The 26,471-nt window shown below is 37.8% G+C and overlaps 1 protein-coding gene across 2 annotated transcripts in view; it reads right to left on the reverse strand.

Moving 5' to 3' along the window:
• Positions 1–26,471, reverse strand: part of LOC150078409 (cytoplasmic polyadenylation element-binding protein 2-like) — a 405,982-nt gene that overhangs the window by 96,049 nt on the left and 283,462 nt on the right. For both annotated transcript variants that reach the window (XM_090385295.1, XM_090385294.1), the window contains one exon: positions 26,263–26,448. In XM_090385295.1, coding sequence (XP_090241421.1) covers positions 26,263–26,448 — 186 coding nt within the window. The remainder of the gene's footprint in view (positions 1–26,262; positions 26,449–26,471) is intronic.

Here is a 26,471-nt window from a genome sequence, read left to right on the forward strand (position 1 = left end):
CTCTTGTTCTTTTACAAATATTGATATCGACGTAGAACGTATTGAGCATTATAGCTCTGGTTCATACTATCAAATTTATTTTCAATAAAATGCATATTAGCTAAAAATTAAAACTCAGTACAGTGTGCACCACTTAGTGGTATCATGGATGATGTAGTCCAGATCAAACATACGAATACATAGAAAAAGTGCCATTTATTGTAATCAGTGCTTTGGTTTATGTTATCACTTTTTTTGCTTTATCGTTTTTTACACATGTGCAGTGGAAGTGATTACATAACATCCCAATTTGATTTTGAACCCAAGATGTGTGGCTAGATACTGATTTTGCTTCCTATACTTTGTATGTTGTAGGTGTCGTTCCTCTGTGGAAGAAAGCATTGTTTCTGTACACCTACCAATCAAACTGTTTTATAATAAAGCATTAATCCTTTTATAATTCTTTTGCACAGTCCTTCCTTTTCCCTAAAGCTTTATGCAGAATTTAACAAATAGTCTACTTATTCGTATCCAACTCATTAGGCCATCATTCTTGCCACAATTTCCAAAAACTTTTGCAACTCTGTCTCCATTTCAAGAGGTTGATGGATGTCCACTTCTTGGATCATCATGAACATCCTCACATCCATCTTTGAACTGATTCTACCATTCAAACACATTATTTCATCACTATAAATGTTTCATCACTATAAATAGTTTTTAACATTTAATACATTTCTGTTGCAGATTTTCGCAGTTTAAAGCAAAATTTGAAATTCATTTGTTGCACCACTGCAAAATCATGACACGAAAAGTTATTACTAACGAAAGTGGTTTTTACTTGCAACCTGCAAGCCCACTGGGCAAACTCTGACCACCATCTGTTGGAGAAGTCTGATAAAATACATTTCATTTTCAAACTGAACTGTAACAGCAAAAGTCTGGGAACTATACTGCCAAATCTCATATATACAGGGTGTTTCAGTTAAACGTTTCAGAACTTCTAAGAGGGGTAGGGTACATCCTGACAACTCGAAATCATATAGCAATGTGGGGTCGAAAATGCTTTCCTGAAGCGGTGTTGTACACAGAAGCACCATAAAGAAAAGAGACCGTAAGTGAGAAATCGTTTTAATAATACATGAAAAGAAGCAAAAGGTACATGGATTAAAGTAAGTGTTCGAAGTTTCTTCCACGGGCTACAATGCACGCCTCACATCTCCGACGCATGGACATCCGAACATTCTGGAATACTCCAGGCGAATTTCGAATTTCTTGAACAAGAACGCCAAGTTAGTAGGATGGATGAATACACAAACGCAGAGTTAGCCGATATGCATTTGGCGTACGGAGCTGCAAATTGTAGTGGGCCAGCCGCACAGCGTTTGTACGCGGAACGATATCCGACGAGGCGTATTTCCAATCATAATTTCTTTGCAAGACTGCACCAGAGGTTAGCTGAGAGAGGTTCATTTGAAAGAGCTGACAGGGACAGGGTAAGAACAGCACGGACTCCAGCCGCCGAACAGAATGTGCTGCAGCATGTACAGGGGAATCCAAGAACGAGTACACGAAGTCTAGCAAACGCAGTCGGGGTTTCCCATTGCAGCGTCTGGAGGATTCTCCGAGAACAAGACATGCATCCGTTTCACGTGCAGCGTGTCCAGACACAGCAACCGGAGGATTATGCACCTCGTATTGCTTTCGCACAGTGGTACCTTGGAAAATGTGCTACAAATTCCCTTTTTTCCTGCTGAAGTGTTGTTTTCCGATGAGGCATCCTTCACAAGGGAAGGAATTTTCAACACGCTTAACGACCATATCTGGGCGGTCGAGAACCCACATGCAATACGACGTCGTGCAGCATAGATTCGATTTTCGGTCAATGTATGGGCCGGTATTATGGGAGATCACCTCATCGGACCTTACCTGTTACCGTGTCGTCTAACCGGACCTATCTACTTGATCTTTCTGCAGCAAGTATTGCCACAACTTTTGAGAGATGAACAGATTTCTGCATCAACGCAACAGACAATGTGGTTCCAACACAATGGAGCCCCTGCCCATTATAGCGGAGATGTTCGTAACTACCTGGATGTCACATTTGGTCAACAGTGGATCGGACGTGGTGGTCCCGTGCGTTGGCCTGCTCGGTCACCCGACCTATCATGTCTTGATTTTTATTTCTGGGGTCATATGAAATCGCTAGTTTATGACACCCCTGTTGACAATGCTGAGGAGCTGGTTGCAAGAATCGCAGTAGCTGCCGAAGAAATTCGAAATTCGCCTGGAGTATTCCAGAATGTTCGGATGTCCATGCGTCGGAGATGTGAGGCGTGCATTGTAGCCCGTGGAAGAAACTTCGAACACTTACTTTAATCCATGTACCTTTTGCTTCTTTTCATGTATTATTAAAACGATTTCTCACTTACGGTCTCTTTTCTTTATGGTGCTTCTGTGTACAACACCGCTTCAGGAAAGCATTTCCGACCCCACATTGCTATATGATTTCGAGTTGTCAGGATGTACCCTACCCCTCTTAGAAGTTCTGAAATGTTTAACTGAAACACCCTGTATATATATATATATATATATATATATATATTACACGGACTTATTTGGTGACTTTTCCAAATTTCTAGGTGGTAGATGACTCTCATCAACTGGTGCAATACCACCACTTTGCTTATTGGAGGCTTGAAGTGGTGGAACCCATGTTTAGTCTCCAGAGCTAAGTTCCGGTCAACCCTTCCCCATCTCTTCCATCATGCAGTATGATTGATGACATTTGAGGTTATGATGTACATCGTGGCGAGATCCAATCTTCCTTACATTTCGAGAGTACAGCTCTAAAAACGGTGTTCGCAGGACGGCCGCTAGTTAGTACACCGTACCGAACCTATTGGTAACTCTCTAGGAGGCTTCTGGATCAGCTAGTGTATAATCTTGCTACCTCTACTCTGCCAGAAAATGATTGGAAGGAGTCCGAGTAGTGTGTATGCGGGAGGCATTGAGGAGGACACGTTATGTCAAGGATCTCAGTATATTCTTACCATGTTTACGCCATATCCAAAAATTTCATTACTTCATACAGCATGCCCCACCCACTTTTTCTTATTATTGAATACACCATGAATTATCAAACTAATAGTAAGCTTATCTGCAAAAAGATCTAAACCTCCCAAACACTTCCTAGTTCATTTCACAAATATACGTGGTCTCAATTCTAATCTCAATGCTGTCCATTTCCACTTGCAGTCTGCCAAACCCGATGTACTTTTTCTGACAGAATCTCAGTTATCGGTTGATTCAACTACTGCTCATCTCAGTTGCCCAAATTATTCGCTGTATGATTCCTTTTGCCTCAAAGGTGGTACTTGTGCATATGTCCGTCCCGATATTTCGTCAGAGACTTGGTAATTTGGAATCTCCTCTTTTCGATCTTCTCTGGCTTAAAATCTCTCTACCCCATTGGGTCAAATTCATCTGTTGTCTCTATCGTTCTCCCAACTCCACTAATCACTTGGAGCTCTTTGACTTCCTCTCTTTGCAAATTCACTTTCTCCAGTCCAACAGTGAGGTAATTTTCCTTGGTGATTTTAAAGTTCACAACTCCAGCTGGTTTCCATTTTCTAATCACACCGACCGACTCAGCTGGTCGAGATGCTGAGGCTTTTGCAATTACTAATGACCTTGCACAGATTGTTCATTTACCTACAAGAATACCAGACAATCCTAACCATACAGCCAACAAGCTTGATCTTTTTCTCACAAACAACCCGTCTAAGTACACGGTCGAAATGAGAGGTCCTTTAGGCACCTCAGATCACAACTTGATGATTGTCTCTTCTCCAATGGAGCCTTGATTTCATAGCTGCTCCCAACCTCATATTGTTTGGCATAACAAGAATGCAAAATGGGATGACCTGCGAGATTTCTTTTCTTCTTTTCCTTCATCAGATTACTGTTACAAAACTTCTGATGTCAACTTTTGCTTACATCGTGTCAGTGAAATTATTCTTGCAGGAATGGAATTCTTTATCCCACACTCCACTTTAAAATATCATCCTTTATCTAAACCTTGGTTTTCCAATAAATGTGCTAAGGCTGTTCAAGAGAAGAAAGTTGCACATCGTAATTGGCTTGTTTCTAATTCTTCAGTTTCATTTTGTGCCTACACCAAAGCTCGCAATTGTAAAGCAGTTATTAATCAGTCCAAACTAGAGTTTGAACAGGCTAAGAGTAGAAAACTTGCTTCTTGCCCTAATGGTAGCTGAGCATTCTGGTCTCTTGCCAAAGCTATTGGCCACAACTTTTGCCCATATCTGCTCCCACCTGTCAAAACCAGATGGTTCTGTTGTCACTTCAGCCAAGGATAAAGCTGACCTGGTAGCATCCCATTTTTCTTCCAACTCATGTATTAATGATCTTGGTAAAACACCTCCTTTTATTCCCAACACAGTCCATTCAATGCCTCCTGTGGTCTTCTGTCAAATCTTGATGCTAAGAAAGCTCCAGGTCCTGATGGTATTTTTCCACCTGTTCTCAAAACCTGTGCTCCTGAACTTACTCCTGTTCTTTGCTGCCTTTTTTCACTTCTTATTCCAAAGGAATTTTTCTTCTACTTGGAAATTTGCTCATATCCAGCCAATTCCTAAAAAGGGTGACAAACCCCTCCCATCCAATTATCGTCCCTTTGCAATTACTTCTACTCTTTCTAAAGTAATAGATTGTTTTGTTGTTTGGTTTTAGGAGCATTAGCAACTAAGGCTATATTGCTCCGGAGATATGCGGTGGTCATTCCCTGACCTTTCCGCATCCTCCGTATTTGGTGGGCACGGGCTCGAACCCCGGTCTAATCAAGAAGCGTGTGCTACGCACTGCTGCTCCTTCCCACCTGGCTACGGAGGCGCCTAAAGTAATAGAGAAATCAATTAACCGCCAACTCTTCAACTACCTAGAAACCTTCCATCTGATCAATGATCACCAGTGTGGATTCTGTCAGTGTCGATTCACTGGTGATATTCTGGCTTATGTTACCCATTTATGGACTAATTCAATGGAAAGGTTTGGTGAAACACACACACACAGTTGCTCTTGACCTTTTAAAGGCTTTAGATCGTGTTTGGGATAAGGTCTTCTAAACAAGCTTTTAACTTATGGTTTGCCAACTGTCTTTTAACTTCTCCACTAATGTCGGTACCCCCAAGGTTCAGTTCTTTCTCCCACTCTTTTCCTCTTGTATATTAATGACCTTCTTCCATTAACTGGACATCCTATCCATAGTTTTGCCGATGATAACACATTGCATTCCACTTTCTATTTGGAGAAACCTTGCCCTGCTCAATCAGCTTCAACTTCTCGAAAATCTACTACCAATTTCTTAAATGCCGATCTCCAGGTAATTCTCCAGTGGGGCAAAAACAACTTAGTTGATTTCAATCATTCTAAAACTCAGTCTTGTCTTATATCTCGCAAAAAGGATCCTTCTGCTCTTATGCTTATCTTTGGTGACACTCCAATTTCTAAGCAAAATGATATATCTCTTTTGGGAATTACCCTGAGTTCTAATCTCTCTTGGCACAAGCACATTACAAATATTGCTTCTTCTGCATCTAAAAAACTTGGTTTTCTCTTTCGCTCTTGGCGTTACTTTTCTTTCAAACAGCTGTTCACTCTGTACAAATCACAAATCCGCTCACCATGGAATATTTGGTGGTGCCCCCAAAACCTCTCTTAGGCTTCTTGATTCTGTTCAGAAGAGGGCAGTTGGGTTAATTAATGATTCGTCCTTAACAGAGTCTCTCCACTCGCTGTCTCATGGACGTACTGTTTCTGCTGCATGCCTCTTCTACAGACTTCCATGGGCACTGTTCTTCAGAATTGGATTCTATAATTCCCGCTCTGTCTTTCAAAACAGTCCGAACATGTGCCACCATCAGCCAACATCCATTTACTGCCCAACTTCAAACTCACAGAACCAACTTTTCATCTTCCTCGTTTATTCATTCAACTGCCATTTTCAGGAACAACCTTCCTTCATATGTATTTCCTGAAAATTACAGTCTACAGAAGTTCAAGACCAATGTCAACAAATATTTTCTTTCATCTTCTCAACCTCCAACCCAAGCACAGTACTAAGTACTATAGGTTCTAATACCTCTCGTGTTTACAGTTTATATATATTTAAAAAAAAAAAAAAAAAAAACACATAAGAATATTCCCATCTACTTGATATTACGTAGATTTGACAATGCCCACCACATACACACTATCTGGACTGCCACCACTCACTATTTGCCAGAGTAGAAGCAGTGAGATTTTACACTATCTGATCTGGAAGCCTCCTAGTGATTTACCAATAAGTTCAGTCCAGCGTACTAACTAGTGGCCGTACTACAAAAACTGTTTTAGAGCTGAACCGTCGAAATGTAAGGAAGATTGGATCTTGCCATGATGTCCAACATAACCTTAAATGTTCCCCATCTCTTCCATCATACTGCATGATGGAAGAGATGGGGAACATTTACTGGAACTTTGCTCTGGAGACTAAACATGGGTTCCACTACTTCAAGCCTCCAATAAGCAAAGTGGTGGTATTGCACTGGTTGATGGGTAATCTACCAACTATTATTGCCTGGTAACATAGAGGGGTGGCATTCTGTGTGTTAATGGGTGCCACACCTCGACCCCTGCTTATTATTATTGTTATTAGCTATATGGTGCAAGAAAGCCTGATTTTTTTTTTTTTTTTTTTTTTGCTGGTGCAGCAAAAAAAAAAAAAAAAAAAATTCTGAAATACCCAGAGAGAAGAGAGAGAGAGAGTCAGGAGCAGAAAGGAATCACCAAGAAAGAAAGAGAAGAATGATGATATCCAGCTCAGGACCCTGGGTGTGCCAAGCCCATACTCACCAGATGTGGATTCCTGGGGTTGCTTATGTTGTTTCGCACCCTGGGTGGCCACTCACAGTATGCTAGTTTGCCATAATTCAGGATTTGCACATGGGGGTTATACCCAGGGTTACTAACAGTCCCACCATTGTGAAGATGCAAGCAGAGGATTTGGCTGTCACAAACCTACCGGACTTCACTGAAATTATGTCCACTTGATTAACTATCGGCGCCTCCATAGCCAGGTGGGAAGGAGCAGCAGTGCGTAGCACACGCTTCTTGATTAGACCTGGGTTCGAGCCTATCACCACCAAATACGGGGGATGAGGAAAAGTCAGGGAATGATCACCGCATATTCCGGAGCAATATGGCCTTAGTTGCTAATGCTCCTAACAACAATAATTTAACTATCACCTGAATATCAGTTCCATCAGCGTTTTAGACTCTCAAGTAGCAAGTACAGCTTGGCATATCTGAAAGAATGTCTGCAACACCCTTAAGGCCCAACTTAACAGAAGTGACTTGGATGTCTAGAAAGACAATGTCCATCTGGTCCTCAGTATTCAGTGTATATTGTACCCATCTCATGGTCTCAAGAGAATTGTTAATGGTTGTTTTTCCTTGAAATCTGTTGAATTTTTTCCTGTGGTGTTAGAAATTAGCTGTTATTTTTATCACAGGAATAGCAGCTAATTCTGGAATTTCTTTGAAAGGATATATCAGTGAAGCAGTGGACCACAGAGGAAAGTCAGCATTGGAAGCTCTTCTGGTTCTATAATTATATTTGGAAGGTTTTTAAGTGTTTTTTTTTTTTTTTTTTGTGTACATCAATAGAAAGCGGGAGATGATTATTACTTGTGGAGTAAAAGGAATATAGAATGGGAAGATCATCTGGGTCCATAAAATACTTGGAGATACAGGAAGGATTCTTTTTGATACGACATATTCAGGACATGTTAGAACAGACAGTGAGCCTACCTCTTTTCCAAAATATTTTCTGTATCTAGAAAACTGGATTGAGCATGTGAACCTGCTGTTAACCATTAGCTGACGGCTTGGGACCTTGGAACCCTTCTCTCCAGCTTTTAGTATTTCACATTGGATTTCCTTACACCTGCTGCATGTCCACGCTTGATATTTTTCATGACATTTTCTGTGTCAGTAGATATAATGTCCAATGGAGATATAAAGTGCATTCATGTAGTAAAGCCAGTACAATGCACAGGCCATTCCCTCCCCCAGGGAGCTCCCTGTGAATTTCCTTGAATTTTTATATCAAACCAATGAATGAGTGCAGATAAAAGTGCTGAATGCCTATTTCTTGTGCTTTCAGAAGCGCTGCTCTGTTTAACAAGTGCTTTAAATGAGGTTATTTGGTAGACTGCCAAAGGTGGTTTTTCTGGGATATTATACTGCCAGTCATGTTCCCCATAATTACATTCTCAGGAATGCATCATGGCCATTTCCTGGATTACAGTGTTAAAATGATACTTTCATTTGAGACTAGTCCAGAAGAGTGCAACAAAGTTTGTTTTGGTAGTCGAAAAGTGGGTCATAAGTATGGAGGCCCCAAAATTGAATTATGCACATTGAGGATTTTTGTATTCTAGTTCAGGTTCAAATGATAGTGGTGCATGCTTGTAGGTGGTTTGTCTCTTCTTTGTAGATGCATGCAGTGTTCATTCTTCATGGAGATATACAGTTATCTGTGTTTGAAGGTTCAGAAAAAAAAGATGAAATGTTTTTTCCCTTTCAAATGGATTTAGACACACATACAGTGCAGCCTAAGAAAAGCTTGTGATACTGTTCTGCATAAAATACAACTATACAGATTGGAGAAGTGTGGCATTAGGGGTAAGTTACTGCTACAGATAAAGGGATGGTTGAGTGGTGATTATTAATGGGCAATGCTCTTCTTGAAGTAATGTTATTAGTGGAGTCCTTCATAGTTCAGTGCTGGGTTCTTTATTGTTTAAATGTTTATTAACATTATCGATGACGCTAAATCAAAGCTCAGTGCCAAAGTGTGCAGGGATATGAAGGTTGTTAATGGCAGAAATCAGGGTATAATGCTGCAATAAGACCTAGAAAAATTTGATGTGCTGAGGAGTAGCAATTGAATATTAACATTGAAAAATGCAAGGTAATGCATATGGGAAGCAGCAATCCCAGAATAACATACCAAGTAGCCGAGTGGTCAGGGGCGGGAGTGCAGTAGCACATGCTCTTTGAGTAGACTGGGGTTCAAGCCCCTGACTGCTGAATACGGTCGATCTGCCAACCCGCACTGGACCAGCGTGGCAGATTATGGTCCATTTCCCTCAGCATGAATTGTCGAGGAGGCTTCCATCCTGTAGTGGGTTGATAATGGCTGCACTTTACCTTTTTTTTTTTTTTTTTAGGTGGTACTGCACTCAGGGTAAGGGAGAAAGAAAAAGACCTGGGCATGATTGTACAGTCTGACAGCAAGTTTTTTGAACAGCATTGACAGACTGCTGGATAGCTCACAAGGTTCTGTCAGTGAGATACAAGAACTTTGGCAGCAGGGCAGACAAAGAGGTGATTGCCCTGTTATACAAGACAATGGTTAGGCAACATCTTGAGAATCTTCATTTGAGAAAAAATGTGAACCTGTTAGAACACACACACACACAGAGAGAGAGAGAGAGAGAGAGAGAGAGAGAGAGAGAGAGAGAGAGAGAGAGAGAGAGAGAGAGAGAGAGAGGGGAAGAAGAAGCAACAGCAGCAACAACAATATTAGTCAGGGACAAAAAACAATGCCCTTACCAAATAAGACTTCAGTTCTGCAAACTAGGGCAGCTGTGAAGAGACCTGACTGAAGTGTTTAATTCCTTAAGTGGATTGAGTAAATTAAATTTGAATGGCATCCTAACTCTTGCTTGGATGAAACAAAATAAGGAGACAAAATTTAAATTGAAAAAGGATAGTTTATTATAGGATTGATTTAAAGGTAGATGTGTGAAAATTTTCTTTCAGCCAGATAGTGACCATTGCAACAATCAATCACTGTTGTGTTTAGAGGGGATGGACCAATGAGATGGGAAGTTGGTTGTTTTTTTTTTTTTTTTTGCCACTACTAATACTAAATTGAAATAATACTAATTCTCTAATATTCTCTAACAGAGAAATTCACTGAATCAAAGGCAGTTCCTAAATCCAAAATTAAAAAGAAATAAAAAATCAAAAAAAAAAAAAATCTAGCTGTCCATCTCATTATTTATTTATTATTATATATTTTTTTTTCTTTAAAACGTGGAAATATGTCATCATATTATTGTTGCTAGACAATCTGATTACCACAAAAGGGAGAAAGAACTTCTTGAATCCACTGAAGAAGAAGAAAAGGTCTGAAGTGTTTCATTATACTGTAGCCACAAAGTGGGAAACTACCTTTAAACATTTACTGAAAATGGAAGTTACTGAGTTTTAAATATACATACTAAATTTTAGTTTGGACAAAGAAAACAGTTTCAATTTTAGATATGTTTGCATATGCATAAAGTGCCTGTTAGTATCATTACATTTGTCTGCATGTTCATTCACATGTAACAGCTTATCAAGCCATCTCAAATTTCATTTATCTTATCTGAAAATCTTCTTTTTTGTTAAAGCATATCACATAGGTTATCTCTTTACTGTATACTGCAGCTGAAATACTAGTTATTAAGTTTAAACTAGACACCTTAGAGGAGATTTGATTGAGGTGTTTAAGGCTCTGAGAGGCATCAGTAAAATGAATGAGGACGAAATTTTCAAGATTATAAATGATGCTAGAACTAGGGGAAATAAATTCAAGTTAAGGGGGGAAATGTTTAGATTGGACTGCAGGAAGTTTTATTTTAGCCAGCGAGTTATAAATTACTGGAATAAGTTGCCTTCATGGGTGGTAGAGGCCAACAGTTTGGGGGAATTCAAAGGTCATCTGGATAGTACTTTTGGGCATAGGATGATAGGTTTAATTTCCTTTTTTTTTTTTATTAATTATTATTATTTATTTTTTTGTTTTTATCATTGTTTTGTTCGGATTTTTTTTTTTTTTTTTTTAGATGGTGCAGCATAAGCCATAGGCTTTCTTGCACCATGCGGCCATTACTAATACTAATTCTAAAGCTTCCCAGATAAAGCGTTGTCCAGGAAGATGGCAGCAGATCCCACAGACGATTCTGACCTTGAGCCATCAGTGAAAACAGGCAAGAAGTCAAAGTATTCAGCTTGGTGTTCAGCATAAAGTTGTAGGTAGACAGATGGTGAAGTTCCCTCTAAAGTTAAGGGAAAAGTTGCATGGTGGAAAGTGGGAGGAAGGGATTGCCTTGGTGACTGGGAAACATTGTCTACGATGATGTTCAATTCTCTTTGTAGCTCTTGGATATGAATATCAAAGGGAGGATTGGCAGTCTGAGAGGTGTTATAGAGATTTTCTCATCGTGGCTCAACGATGGATGTCTGCATAGGGTTGCATGGCAAGGATTTCAGTTTGAAAGTATACTTTAGAGCCAATTGAAGAACTCTTTATTGTATACAAAAGGCACACCCTTCACAGCTACAAGCTATTGCTTTCATCGAAGCGACAGCAGTGGTTCATTTGTTTCAACGTATAACGGTTTACTGGACAGAGGATGTCCTAAATGTTCCATCAGCAATGCAGATGGCTTGATGGTGAACTGAGTCCAGCCATCGAGGTATTCTGTTTCTAGCAGACATGTACACTTGGGACCCATAATCTAATTTAGATTGGACAGAGTAGAGTGCAGCAGTCTGTTCCCCATTCATTGGAGCAAATGGAAAGTAGGAGGTTCAATCCCCTTGTACACTTTTTCTGCAGTTGTTGGATATGTGATAGAAATGTGAACTTATTACCCAATACAAGTGCCAAGAATTTTGTCTCGGATGCTACTGGAATGATGTTTCGTCTGGGCTTGGGTTTTGGTTCAGGGTGAAGGTTCCCTTTATGACAAAGGTGTATGCAGATGGTCTTTGGAGGCAAGAATTTAAACTCATTAGCCATTGCCCAAGAGCTGACATGATCAATGGCATGCTTTAATTGTCTTTCAATAACCCTCACTTTGCATGACTGTGAAAAGATGCTAAAGTTATCAACAAAGAGGGCACTGTTTATGGTTGGAAGTTGTTCAGTAATAGAATTAATTTTGATAGCAAAAAGCATAACACTCAGAACTGATCCATGTGGAACTCCCTCTTACTGGCAAAAAAGGCAAGAGAGGGTGGATCTTACACGAACATGGAATGATCAGCTTGAAAAGAAGTTTTTAATAAAGATGATAATGTGTCCCCTAAGATCAAAATTGCAAATGTCTTTTAAAATTCTGAATCTCCAAGCTGGAAATCACCAATCTGTATCACAGACTTTTTCATTGTCAAAGAAAGCCGAAATGGTATGCACGTTTCAGTATAGCATCACGAATAGATGTTTTCAGTTGGATTAAATGGTCAAGTGTTGACCTGTTCCTTTGGAAGCCACACTGCATCCTGGAAGAGGTTGTTAACTTCTAAATGCTACATAAGGCAACCATTAGCCATTCTTTCCAGGATCTTGCACAAGCAGCTGGTTAGAGCAATAGGACAGTAATTTTTTGGTATTTTGGACCCTTTCCTGGTTTTGGGAAGGCAAGGACGATTACCATATGCCATGAGTCCAGAAACTCCTTTTCAGTATATATTCTATTATAGAGAAAGAGCTTGAGATATTCATGGATTCTAATGACAGATGTTTGATCATCTCATAATGGATGTTGTCTGACCCAACGGCACTCACTCGCCTTGAATAGGGAGAGAGTGCTGTTTTCAGAGAGTGCCACTGTGCAAATTGCTGATCACAAGCCTCAGTCATTTGAAGACAGCTTCAGTTGCTGTTCTTCTGATCTTTGTTTGAAGGCCAGAAACTCTTCAGGAGGAGGGGGGTTGGTATGATGTTTCTGAAGACACTTTAGCAAATGAGCAAATGTCTCCCCAAGAATGTTTGCAATTGCAGTTAAACTTGCAATTGAACATCCATTATATTCCAGGACTGATGACGGATGTGATGAGCATTTGCCCTTCAATTTCCAGACTATATTCCTTATGGCTTTGGGATTGGTAGCCCACGTGAGGAAAGATGCAAAATGGATCCAAAATTGCTTTTGACTCTGACATAACATTCTTAGGCACATGTGCATTTGAAGGCCATTAAATTATCTGTGGCAGGGTAACAACAAAATAATCACCCTTCCTTTGTTTTGAGCCTTTCTGGCTGCTGAGCAGTTTCCATTCCACCATTGTTTTGGAAATCATGGAAACCGGGTCAATATGGGCCTATATGAGAGCTTGAAGGACAGGGTGGATGCCCTCGAAGGATCTAAACTGAGGGACCCATCAAGCTCTCAGCTGCTCACATCAATGCCAGAGCTTGCACTTGGTCATCACGCAACACAGCGGCAACCCCCAAGGCAGAATGTCCTGGTCTCAGAGAAACTAGTAGTTGTTGTTGACTCTATTGTCAGGGAAACAGGGAACATCCTTTGTAAAAAGGATAGGTGGAATAGGACCAGGGTATGTCTGCCAGAGGCAAAGGTTGATGACGTTGTAGAGCGGATATCATCTTTTAAGGGCACAAAAGGTAATATAGTTGTAAGCGTTGGCACTAATGATATTAAGAGTAGGAGACCGGCAGAATTACTTAACAAGTACAAGTACTGTTGAACAAAAGCCGAGAATTAGGGTTGAATTTGAAAGTGTCTGCAATTCTGCCCAGACACGATAGAAGGGAGAATATGATGAGAGCCTTGTCGATCAATTCGGCCCTGGAAAGATTGTGCAAGGCTCAAGGGGTAGAATTTTTTTCAGCCTGGTCTGTACTTGTTAACAGGAGAGACTGCTTCTACAGGGATGGGCTACATTTAAATAAAAAGGGTGCAAGAATATTTGCTAACGCTATTGAGGCAGCGTTAGGTGGGTCGGAAAACTGCTAGCTTGTGGGGATACAAGGACTAATAGATTAACAGTAGCCACTGGCAGAGGTGAAAGTGATTCTTGCACTGCTTCTATTGGAATGAGCAGAAGCCTGAAAAACAAGATGCAGGATATTTCAGAGATTGCTGGGAGTCATTGCGGTACAAGTAAACACATGGGTTGTGTTATGGTAGCTAAGAATAGGAACAGGTGCATGTATAATTGCGTGTACACCAATGCTATGAGTTTGGTAAATAAATTTGATGAATTTGAATTATTGCTCAAAGCATCAAAGGCAGATATTGTTGGGATATCAGAGACGTAGTGTCACACAGATATAAGGAATGCAGAACTGGAATTTGGGGAGTACAATTTGTACAGAAAGGATAGACAGAGTAGGAAGGGAGGAGGGGTTATGCTATTTAGTTAAGCAGCACATAAAATCCAAGGAAGTGAAGCCAGTTGACATCGCTGGACAGTGCAGTGTCGAGTCAGTTTGGTGTGACATAAGCATTGGGAGATCAAAATTGAGAGTAGGAGTGTGCTATAGGTCTAATGACTCTGATGAGTATAATAAGAAACTGTACAGGGAAATAGAGTGGGCCAGTAAATCATTGAGTTTTATAATGGGGGATTTTAATTTCCCAGATATTGACTGGAATTTGTGGGTTGGTCACTCACACACTAGCAAGGCTTTTGTGGATTTATTGGATGATTGTTTTCTACATCAGCATGTTCGGGAGGCAACTAGAGGGAGTAATACTGTTGATCTGATTACCAGTAGTGATTCTTCATGCATTAAGAATCTGCAGATAAAGGAACCACTAGGTGGCAGTGATCACAGTGTGCTGAAGTGGGATTTACTCAAAGAGGTAACTAGCATCAGGGGTAGAAGGAAGGGTTTTTGCTTTCGTAAAGGCAACTGCGATGGTCTGAGACAATACTTAAATTCTATACAGTGGGACCAACTGATGATGTTACCAACAACAAATTCAAAATGGGAAGCATTCAAAGAATTTATCTTGGAAGCTACTAGGCTTTACATACGAACTAAGAAATACTGTTCAAGGTTTAGGCCTAAATGGATGTCAGATTAGGGTGACCATATTTTTTTTGCAGAAACTAGTACATTCCCATTTTTAAAAAGAGGACAAAACTAGGACATTTTAAACTTTTTTATTAACAAAAAATTATGAACGTTATATGATTTATTGATAAAACAGAAATTTCTTGTGATAAAATAAAACATACATTCTTTTAAAAATACACTTAATACTTTTAAAAAATTTATATTTTCTAAGATTTTCGGCTGTTTAGTTATTTGATCTTAAAATTCTTGGCATTTCTTTTTCATATTATGTGTAGTAAACAATATGCCTTTATTTACTTCAAACTGTAACAGGTTTCTTCCCTTTTGGTCATTGAATGTTCATCAATGAAGACCGAATATAGAAGGAATAAATACTATAATTTTTAATAATTCAGAACTTAATTCTAAAGTTGGACAAAAAAAACACATTCCTTATGCAGTAATTCATCAATTTTTTATTTTTTCCATGAATTTTATACCATGAAATTAACTGAACAGCCTTGAAGAATGGATAGGGTGACTATACATTTTTTATGAAAACTAGGATAGCAGAGGAAGAAATAAATTTTAGGAAGAATACAAAAATAGGACTATAAATTAGGTGAAATGGAAGTGGTTTTTTTTTTTTTTTTTTGCCTGATGCTGCATAAGCTTGCTTTCTTGCATCATATGCCTATGCTAATGCTAAAAACAGAACGTGACCTGATGACCACATGAGGTACAACAGTATGGAGTTAATCGACCTACGTAGCATAGATAAGGTGTTAGTGGTTCAGTAGGTAGTAAAATTCCAAGTGTGATGGGTAAAAGGAAGGATTTATTGGATGCTCGACGAGCTGGTGCCTTGATTTCCCAAACGACTGAACTAGTGGGGTGTTCGAGAGCCACTGTAGTTAGAAGTGTACCAGGACTGGTGTCAAAATGGTCAAACAGTGACCCGACGGCAAAACCGCAATGGTCAGCAAAAGGTTGATCTTGGAGATAAGTGCCGGGCCCGACAACTCGTACAGGCGCAGCACTGTTGACTACCCAATACAACATGGGTCAACCCGGAACAACATCTGGCATGACCATGCTTCGCACACTCACATGTATGGGCTATACCAGCAGACGATCCCTATGGCATCCTCTCCTAACCAAGGTTCATCAGCTTAAAAGACTCGCCCGGTGCAGAGAGCATGCAAATTGGACGTTAGAAGACTGGAAGGTGTGCTGGTCGGATGAGTCACGTTATTTACTCCACACCGTGGATGGCTGTGTAAGGATTTGGCATCAACAACATGAAGCTCTTAATTCATCATGCATGGTATCAAAAGTGCAGGCTAGTGGAGGCAGTTGTATGGTGTGGGGCATGTTTCGCTGGCAGGAACTTGGACCCCTGGTGCATGTGGAACAACGTATCAGTGGTCTCCGCTATCGTCAACTGTTTACTGACTGTGTACACCCGGCTATTTTACACTTTTCCCGAATGGCGATTGTGTCTTCCAAGATGACAATGCACCGAGCCATCGGACCCTTGTTGTGCAGGCATGGTTTGAGGAACACAGTTGTGACTTCCAGCATAATGATTGGCCTCCGAACTCCCCTGATATCAATCCCATAGAGCACTTGTGGGAGACTATGGAAAGATTTATCAAGCATCTGGATACACCAATCACCTCCATACCTGTATTGCTGACTACATTACACACAGCTTGGTTGGCCATACCTCCCGAGCGCTTCTGACATCTTGTTGAAGCAATGCTGTACTGTGGGCAAAAGGAGGACCTACAAAGTATTAGGTAGGTGGTCATAATTCAGTGATCACTCAGTGTATAATGATGGCAGTTTTCTTTCATTCTAAAGTGTTGGTTATAAAGTTACAAACACACAAGAAATTACAGTTAAGGTGGAAGTTCCTAAACTCATCTTGTGATTGATTTGTTGGTTGGTTGGTTATTTTAAGCTTTTATGGCATATTGGCAAATATAGCCATATTGCACTAGGCATCATAAATTCAATATCCTCTCCATTAAAGCACTATTTTCTGTTCAGAATAGCACAATAGAGAGACAACTTGTGCAAAGTGTCTCCACAATGAGATCAATAGGAAACATCAGTAGCAAACCTAGTTTGCTCTTTGCTACATACAGAATGAGACAATTCCCTGAATTTACTTGGGTTTATTTTATAAACTGAAAATACAAGGTGGGCCAGGGCCATGCAAGTGGGGTGGAGGGGTACATTGGATGCACAGCACCAGGGCCTCCGATCTAGGGGGCCACAATCGCAGGAGCCATTAGTCTCAACATAAGCAAATGAGGCACCTTAACCTCATTTGCACCTGGGCTTCCAAGTACCTTTGCACAGCCCTGGTAGGCCACATGTCAGTTTACTGAGAAAAGATGCAATTTTATCAAGAAGTAAATTACAGAAAACAGTCTGACATTGTGATAAATTGAACTGGTCCACCCTGTAGGTTTATAAAAATATATTTGGTATTCAGTTATATATTTATATACAAATACTTGGTCTTCAATTAAAAATAAATTATTCAAAAGAACTAAGAGTATTATAATAATATTATAATAAAATTTCTCCTTCAGTATTACAGTCGAATTGCATTAATACAAAGTTCAAGGAACCTAAATTTTCACGTTTTGTAATCAAGAGATCCCCAAAAAGTCAAAATTTTACTGTTTTTTTTTTTTTTCCCCCCTTTCTTTTTTTTTTTTTGGCACATACTATATATCTAAGAATAATAATAAATAATATCAAAAATAAATGAAAAAATAAATTAATTTAAATTAATAAAATAAAATAATAAAAGTAAAAAATAATAATAACAAAAGCCTTGTCTAGCAATACAGTAATAGGAATAATACATTTTTTAAACATTTTATTTTATTTGTAAGATTAACTAAGGGAAAAGCAATTAACAGAAATGAAAATATTGTACAATATATATTTTGATATACACAATATTTTAGTACACAGTAAAAGGAATTACAAGCTTAATATAAAAGGAGACATACAAATAATGAACTTTTTAATAAATTAATCTAATTTAAAGAAAGAATCCAATGTTGTTTGCACAGTTTTTCCTATATGCTTTTTTAACTACAGCACAGATATCAAATGCAATAGTTGTTTCTTTATCAACATTATTCCAGGCCAACACAATCTCTGTTATGCCCAATGCATTTTGGGCATCTTTAATAGATGGCAATGTGTGTGCTTCTTCACTTCCACTGTTGCTAGTAACAAAAACATCATCGTTTTGCTTTTTTTTTTTTTTTTTTTTGTAGTTGTTGGCGCAACAGCTTCTGTGGCCATAGTGCACCTCCCAAGTTTTTTTGCAGTACTTTGATCCAAGCCCGAGGCGGGATTCGAACCCGCGACCTTTGGGTTGCCAGGCAGGCACTTTACCCACCCGGCTAGCCCGGTCGGCATCGTTTTGCTTGGTGCTCAGCAGCTCTTCTGGTGTTGGCATTGCTGTGGTAGCAACTTCATCATCCATCTTCACAAACTCTTCAAATTCACCAACAAAATCCATAAGCTCCTTCAAATTCCCCCTTTCCTCAATGTTGCTATCAACATTCATCTGCTCGACCAAACCTGTTTATCGATGATATTCTCTCCCAAACCACTCTTTCTGAAGCAGTTGATTATTACACTTGATGCAATACTGTCCCAAGCAATAACAAGATTACAGATAGCATTGAAGACATTCCAATGCTGAAAATTACTCTCCCCTTCCTTGTTGCAGATAAAGAACCTTATGAGGTAGGTAGGTTATATATATTCTCGTGAGGTTATAAATAATGCCTTGATCCATGGCTGCATAAAACTGGTGGTACTGGAAGGGAAAAACAACAACCATATATTTGTCAACTTAAGTGTCTCAGCAGAATGTGCTATGCAACAATCTAGAATCATCAAAATGTTCCTTTTTTCTAAAGCCATTCTTCTGTCCACTTTTGATAACCAAGATTGAAAAATTTTAACCACAAGCCAAGCACTTCTATTGTCCTCATAACCACAGGGAAGTTGGTTAACTTCTTTAAAACATCTTGGCTTGGCTTAGAAAACTTACCAATCACAAGTGGGTGTAATTTTGTACTGCCATCTGAATTGCAGCATAACAGAACAGCAAGTCTTTGTTTACTTAATTTTCTAACATGACAAGACTCTCCTCAAACAGAAAATGTTTTGTTTGGCAGCAAATTATAAAATAAACCTGTCTCGTCAAGATTCAAAATATCCTTTGCCTCATATTTTTCACGAATGGACTGTACAGAACACAACCAGTCAGTAGCCTTTTTTTATTGATTAATCCAGACTCACCACAAACATTTCACAAAACCAAGTTATTCCTGTCTTTAAATCTTGGGAGCCAGCCAAGGTTGCATTTGAAGTCATCAATTTCATGTTGCTGAGCTAGATAAGTTGCTTTTTCTTGCAAAATTGGACCCGTTATCGGCAAATTAGATGCACACATTTGTTAGTACCACTCAAAAAGTTTTGTTTCAAGCTCCTTGTGTTTTGTAGCACAAATGTGTTTCCTTTTTTTTTTTTTTTTTTTTTTTTAAATCGTTGCTCCATTCACTTCACGCACTTCAAGCCCCCCCCCCCCCCCTTTTTCAGTATTGTAGATAAAGTAGGTAAAGGGATGCTGTATTCCTTAGCAATGTCTGTTTTGGTTTGTTCCATCCTACCCGTCTCTTGTATAATTTTCACTTTAATTTTCAGGCATAATTTTGTCCATTTACGTTTTGTCCCCATAACACTATTAAATAAGATTTAATATAAAAAACTTTAATTTAAAGACACAAGTTCCAAAAAAGACATCATCTCAGTTAAAATGGCACAAAAAATAGACTATACTGTAGCAAAAGACTCTTTGAACTGGCATAACAATGGCAACTGACCTTAATCCCGTGAAGAGTGAGGGAGTGTATGTAAACAACTTCGAAAAACTGCTTTTATTCTTTTGTTAATTTAACAGCTCATCCTTCACAATGATGTCTTTCAGAGTGCACTTACATTGTAGCTAACATAAACTGGTTTATTTTACACAAAAGTAAATTCTAACAAGTCAGTGCCATCCTTTGGAAAGCAGGGAACCAGGTGGCCAGAGGCAATAATCGGACAACTGTGCCAAGATTTGTATTAAACATACAAAATAACAGTATTTATTTCTCGCAGGGTGAAAACAAACTTTGTAATACATATTAACCAAATAAATTTACATAGAAATGCCTATCCCTTTTGCAGAGGAATGGTATGTGCTTCATATAAACGAATGCTTAAATAAACTGAGTTTGTATTAACAAGATTTTACTGTATATTCCAATATTAATTCTTTCACTGCTGCCCATAATAAGAACCACAGTTCCTCCTTATACGATTAATTACAATTATGAAACAACTATCAAAACTTACTCCTAGTTGCAAAACTTTTGGTCATTTTATCTAACAACCTTACATCACATGTGCACAATTTAAATGTAAACAGTGAAAAACATTTTGAAATTATCCTAGGAGCATTCTATAACTGATCTCACTTACCAGCTTTGCTCTCAAAGACTTAAATTTACAGAAATTAAAGAGAATATAATAATTTATTATGCTTCAAATATATTTATTTATTAAAGAAACCAAATGTTTATTTAATATATACAGCCATCACTGATGTACGGATTAGTGCAATCGCATCATTTTTATATGTAGCAAACTACCTAAAGTAGGTAAATGGAATCATTTTAATTATATCTCATATTGTGAAAAACCTTCTTGAGTTGCCATGGTATTGCAATATCCTGAATAAGTAATGATTCACAAAGGAGAAGACTATTTATTACTCTCAGCAGATACCGCCACCCAGATGGCACTACACCTAATTCTGTTTTTACACGATAGATACGTTCCTGAAAAATACGTGTAAAAAACATTCGTGTAAAAAAAGACATTGTATTTATGGAAGAAAAGAAGATTGGTTCCGGATCTAAAAAAATCAGTAAAAATAATTAAAAAAAAACACATAAAAATATCCGTTTTAAGCTTATTATTTTATTTCAACAAAATACACATGTAATAATATGTAATTAAAATGTATTAAAATAAATTTGTATGCATATGAAATGAAAAAAAATTCTTCATGAACAAAAAAAATCTGTTTTACACATAACAAGATTTTATTCATTTTCACTTTCTGATAATAAACGGCGCATACGTTTGCGTACGACTGGAATATCACTGCCATCACTAGAAATGTTGTGGACATCGTCTTCTTCCTCTATTAATGAAATTCTTTCTGTGATCTCTTCAGCAAAATCAGCACGAGTCTCCTCTGGTGCTGATGTTTCACCGGTTTTACGAACGAATTCAGTTATTAATCGTTGTGTTCGTGTTTTGGTTAGGCCGTTATATAATTCTCTGTAAGAGGCTGTCAACAACTTCAGTTCACGTTGGAACTTCCCAGCGCGTTCCTCATTAGGGTCATGTTTGACAAAATGATTACCTAATTTTCTGACCAGTTCCAGACCTTCTTTTATTAAATCTACATTTAGAACAGGATCATTTTCTTCATTATCACTACGTTCTGTGGGATAAGGAGTCCCAAGGACAACCTCTAATATTTCATCTTCGCTTAGGGCTTTGTCGGTTAACAATTCATCAATATCTTCAAACGATAGATCATCGAATCCTTCTCCACCAATTTTGTGTGCCATTGTAATGATGTTGGGAGATTCGGTCGTATTAGGGATGATGGGATCTTTGCTTTTTACACATTGTGGCCAAACCGCTTTCCAACACGCATTTAAAGTTGCTGGTTTTAATTCAGTTAACGCTAATCCAACTTGATTGATACAATCCATAATTGAGAATTTCTTCCACACATCAATGACTGTTAGTGTTTCATCATTCAGTTTGTCCAAAACGTGTTGGAATGTTCGTTTTACGTAGTATGTTTTAATTGTCGCAATTATACCTTGGTCTAGCGGTTGTATCAAAGATGTAGTATTAGGTGGCAGAAATAAAATTTGTACGTTTGGGTGTTCCAAGACAGGATGGCCGGGTGCATTGTCAAGAATCAGAAGAACTTTAAATTCGAGACCTTTCAAATTCATACATAACGTCTGACTTCTGGGACGAAACAGTTGTTGAACCATTCTGTAAAAATAGTAGTGGTCACCCAGGCCTTCTTGTTTGCCATCCAGTGAACAGGCAGTTTATTGATATCTACACCTTTCATTGAACGTGGGTTTAGGGCTCGATTTACCAGCAGTGGTTTCAACATACGATCTCCTGAAGCGTTGGAGGAAAATAATAAGGTCACACGATCCTTAGCTACCTTAAAACCACCAGCAGTTTTCTGCGATTTGGCTACATACGTTCTGTTCGGCATTCGTTTCCAGAAGAAACCAGTTTCATCTGCATTCCACACTTGATCAGGAGTGTATCCTCCATCTTCAATAATTTTTGCAAGTTCCTGCGGGAATACTTTAGCAGCCGATTCATCTGCAGATGCAGTTTCACCTTTAATTTTTATATTATGAAGAGCATTCCTTTTAAGAAACCCTGTCATCCAACCTGTACTCGCAGAAAATTCATACTTTCTGTTTAACTGAGATGAAGTGCTTGGCTCCTTTTCTTTAATCTGTCTGTAAATTCTTAGTGCTGTTTGCTTGATGGCATTTCCATCTACTGGTACTCTTTTTTGTGACTGATCTTCTATCCATATTACCAGGGCCTTTTCCATTTTTTCCTTGACAATATCTCTTGTATATGATGATGAATTAACACTTACTTTTGTTCCAGAACATACCGACTTCCTAATTGCAATTTCATTTTTCTTAATAGTTCTTACGGTAGCTTCATGTACACCAAAATGCTTTCCTACAGACGTAGCCCTTGTCCAGTTGCAAGACGATCTAAAATTTGAATTTTAAGTTCCAAAGAAATTGCTTTCCTTTTCATTTTGGTAATAGGCGAATTATTCGACATTATATAAGGGCTACCGAAAATATCTCAGTTATAATTAATAAAAAAAGGTATGAAAATTTTGTAAACTTACAATTTATTGACTATTGGCAAAATTAATAAATTTATATGTGCACAAATTTCACTAAACATTCTTTCACTTTGAAATAGAGCTTACTACTACATGTCTGCCGAAGATACAATGCACGAATACCGTAGATGTGCACCAAATTCAATAAAAATGTTGATGATTCATAGATACCTAGACGTACACATTGGTAAGCAAAAGCACGCGTTTCAAAACGCATACACTAGCTGTTATCCAATCTATTGGTGCGTGTAATATAGAAATGATACTAATATGCCACAAATAAAAAAAATTTTCTTAGAATTTAGGCAAAAAAAAATTCATAGAAATCGTGTTAAATCAAAATGACTCGCGTAAAAAGAGAATGAAATATTTATTTGAATTCGTGTTAAATCAAATTCGTGTAAAAAAAGTTCGTGCAAAAACAGAATTAGGTGTATTTGTAAAATAGTATGGGATAAAAAACTATGTTATCCACATATTTGTCCCTATTAGGCGTAGGAAAACAAAAAGGTAGAGGAAAGTGACAGTAGAAGAGGAGAAGAAACACTGACAAAAGAGGAAAGGGGCAGTTACTCCTCACTTAAAAATCCCTCGAATAGGAAATGCTTCCCCATTAGGGAAAACTGTTGTTATCTATTCTTTGGTAAATTGGGCAGCATCAAACTCCTGCAGACTGCACCGTTTCGAAGCTTTTTGGCCTCTCTTCGGTGGGTGGAGATGCACCCTGGTGTTGCATTCATGACAACTCAGTTATCACATATAACCTCACAATATGAGAGATGCCTGATGGTGTGCAGTAATTTAGACTAAAAAGCATCCTTGGGCAATAGCCTCAAGCTATGTGGCAGTTTAACAACGTATGGGTTAATGTAATCGCATCATTTTTATACGTAGCAAACTACCCAAAGTAGGTAAATGGCATCATTTTAATTACATCTCATATTGTGAAAACCTTCACAATGAGTTGCCATTATATTGACAACCACTACCTCAAATAAGTAACACTTCACCAATGAAGAAGACTATTGTTACTTATTCTTGGTGGATACCACCACACAGACAGCACCGTTTCAAGACTTTTTGGCCTCTCTTATATAATTATATATATATTTGGCCTCTCTTATATAAGTCAGACATAATTAAAATGATGACATTTACCTACTTTGGGTAGTTTTCTAGGTATAAAAATGATCCGATTGCACTAACCCGCACGTCAGTAAACTCCCACGTACCTTGAGGCTCTTGCCCAAGAATGCTTTTTAATTAATACAACCAACTCTCCATATATCTGAATATGGAGAATTAGTTTCAGGTCCAGATTCAGACATGACAAGGCAATAAGCCAAAGCATGTGAAGTAGCCCAAAATAATACATGATATTTACATGTCATTTATTTGGGCTTCTTCACAAAGCACGTGAAGAAGCCCAAAATAATATAAAAATGTATAATAATACATTTTTATATTCAGAAAAGGAAATGATAAGAAGAAATAGTGAGGTCTCACGGCATAACTTGTTTGGCTTATGGCCCTATAAAACAAAGAAGGTTTTTCTTTCTTTTTTTTTCTTTTTTTAATTGACTTGCCCTTCTCCCTCTACGAAATGGATTTCACTTGTTATCTTCTTTTATATTTCCATTCTGGCTAATCTTAACTAACTTTTATTATGGCTATTATGGTTAACCTTAAATTAACTTGTGTCCTTTTATGCACAAAAAAAAAATTATCACAAAAACCAAAACTCTACTGAAAATTAATATACGAACATTTTTTTATGACTATACTTTTCCAAATAAAAAATAATTAATATCCTTAATGATGTGCAGATTGGAAGTGAATACAATACTGGAGGAATAATAAAATTCACAATGATGTAATTCTTATAGATATTTAAATAGTTAAAACAGTTCTTTTATTTATTTTTTATTTTTTTTTAGTGTGAAAAATACACCAGGGCCATCTAATGTATAAAATACATTTAATTCCAATTTTTCCTCTCACAAATTGCTAAATATTCCTCTTCAATGCCAGCATAGAACTTTAATTCCCCCCTTCCTCCTTCCACTTTTAAATTTTATCCTGTTATGAAGATTGTTTGTTTGTTTGTTATTTGGTTTTTAGGAGCATTAGCAACTAAGGCCATATTGCTCCGGGATATGCGGTGGTCATTCCCTGACCTTTCCACATCTTCCGTATTTGGTGGTGACGGGCTCGAACCCTGGTCTAATCAAGAAGCGTGTGCAACGCACTGCTGCTCCTTCCAACCTGGCTACGGAGGCGCCTCTGTTATGAAGAGAGGTGTTGTCATTAAATAAAATTAACTTCCTTTTAGAATGTAAAATGTCAAGCTAGACTGAAAATCAACATAATTGGATGAGCTCTATTAAAGGTATTACAAATAATGACACTTTTCATGATCATAATTGAAAAAAAAAAAAGACAAATTTTAAATATTAGCGATAAATTAAATTAATCAAATAAGACATGTTCAATATGGCTAGTAATCATGATCTAAAGGCCAATTAAAAGAGAGTTGAAAACTATATAAACAAAAGGGAGTTCTGAAATTTACTAAATTAACATGAAGATTTTATATAATAAATACAATACAGTACTTTATTTCCGAAATTAAAAAAATACTAAATATTAAAATATACAATCCTAGTTTTACTGTCTATTTCAGAAATGAAAAAAAAAATACTAGACAGTAAACTATGATTTTATATTTTTGAAAAGACCAAGAAAGTAATTTAAATTAAGGAAATTAATTTATTGTAAAACCAAAGAGCAGTACAAGTGTGCACTGTTCTTTGGTTTGGTTCTAGGTTTGGGACTGCTCCATACAGAACAGCACTTCCACGGAGCCTGGCTAAATATAATCACAACTTCCTGCCAGGTTTTAAAATTTTCCTGTTTATTTAAACCAAAATTTTGCAGTATATCCTTTAGAATCTATCTAATTGCAATGAGAGGAATGCACTTAAGTGCTATTAAACTCTAGGATTACTGGTGCAGCTGTGCGTAAAGAAAATTATACAAAATTGACCATAATCTTATGGAAAGTAATCCAATAAGTCATTTTAAGTAAATTTTAAAATGGTTATTCAAGGAAGTTTCAAGACCAAACATATAATTTAAGAAAATTTAATCTCATTCTTAGAGGATTTTTGTCAGGACTGATAAAAATACAGAAAATCAAAGTTTTGCTATATATACAACCAAACACACTATGTTCATTCAAAATAACAGTTAAAAAGTATATTTTAACTGAATTCCTTACCCTCATCAATATCTGGAGGTAATCCACCAACAAACACTTTTCGGGAATAACGTTCACCACTTTCTGATCCACCAGGAGTTTTTGGAGAACAATGAAGTGAAGGATTTAAAGATGTGACAATCTGGTCCAGTTGATTATCATCAAGTAAGTGATTTTCTTCAAGACCAGTGAAGAAAGGTGATTTTCCTAGGGGCAGAAAAATTTAATTC

The sequence above is a fragment of the Mastigoproctus giganteus genome, chromosome 11, assembly GCF_048544385.1.
Source record: "Mastigoproctus giganteus isolate SK-2022 chromosome 11, ASM4854438v1, whole genome shotgun sequence".
NCBI lineage: Eukaryota > Metazoa > Arthropoda > Arachnida > Uropygi > Thelyphonidae > Mastigoproctus > Mastigoproctus giganteus.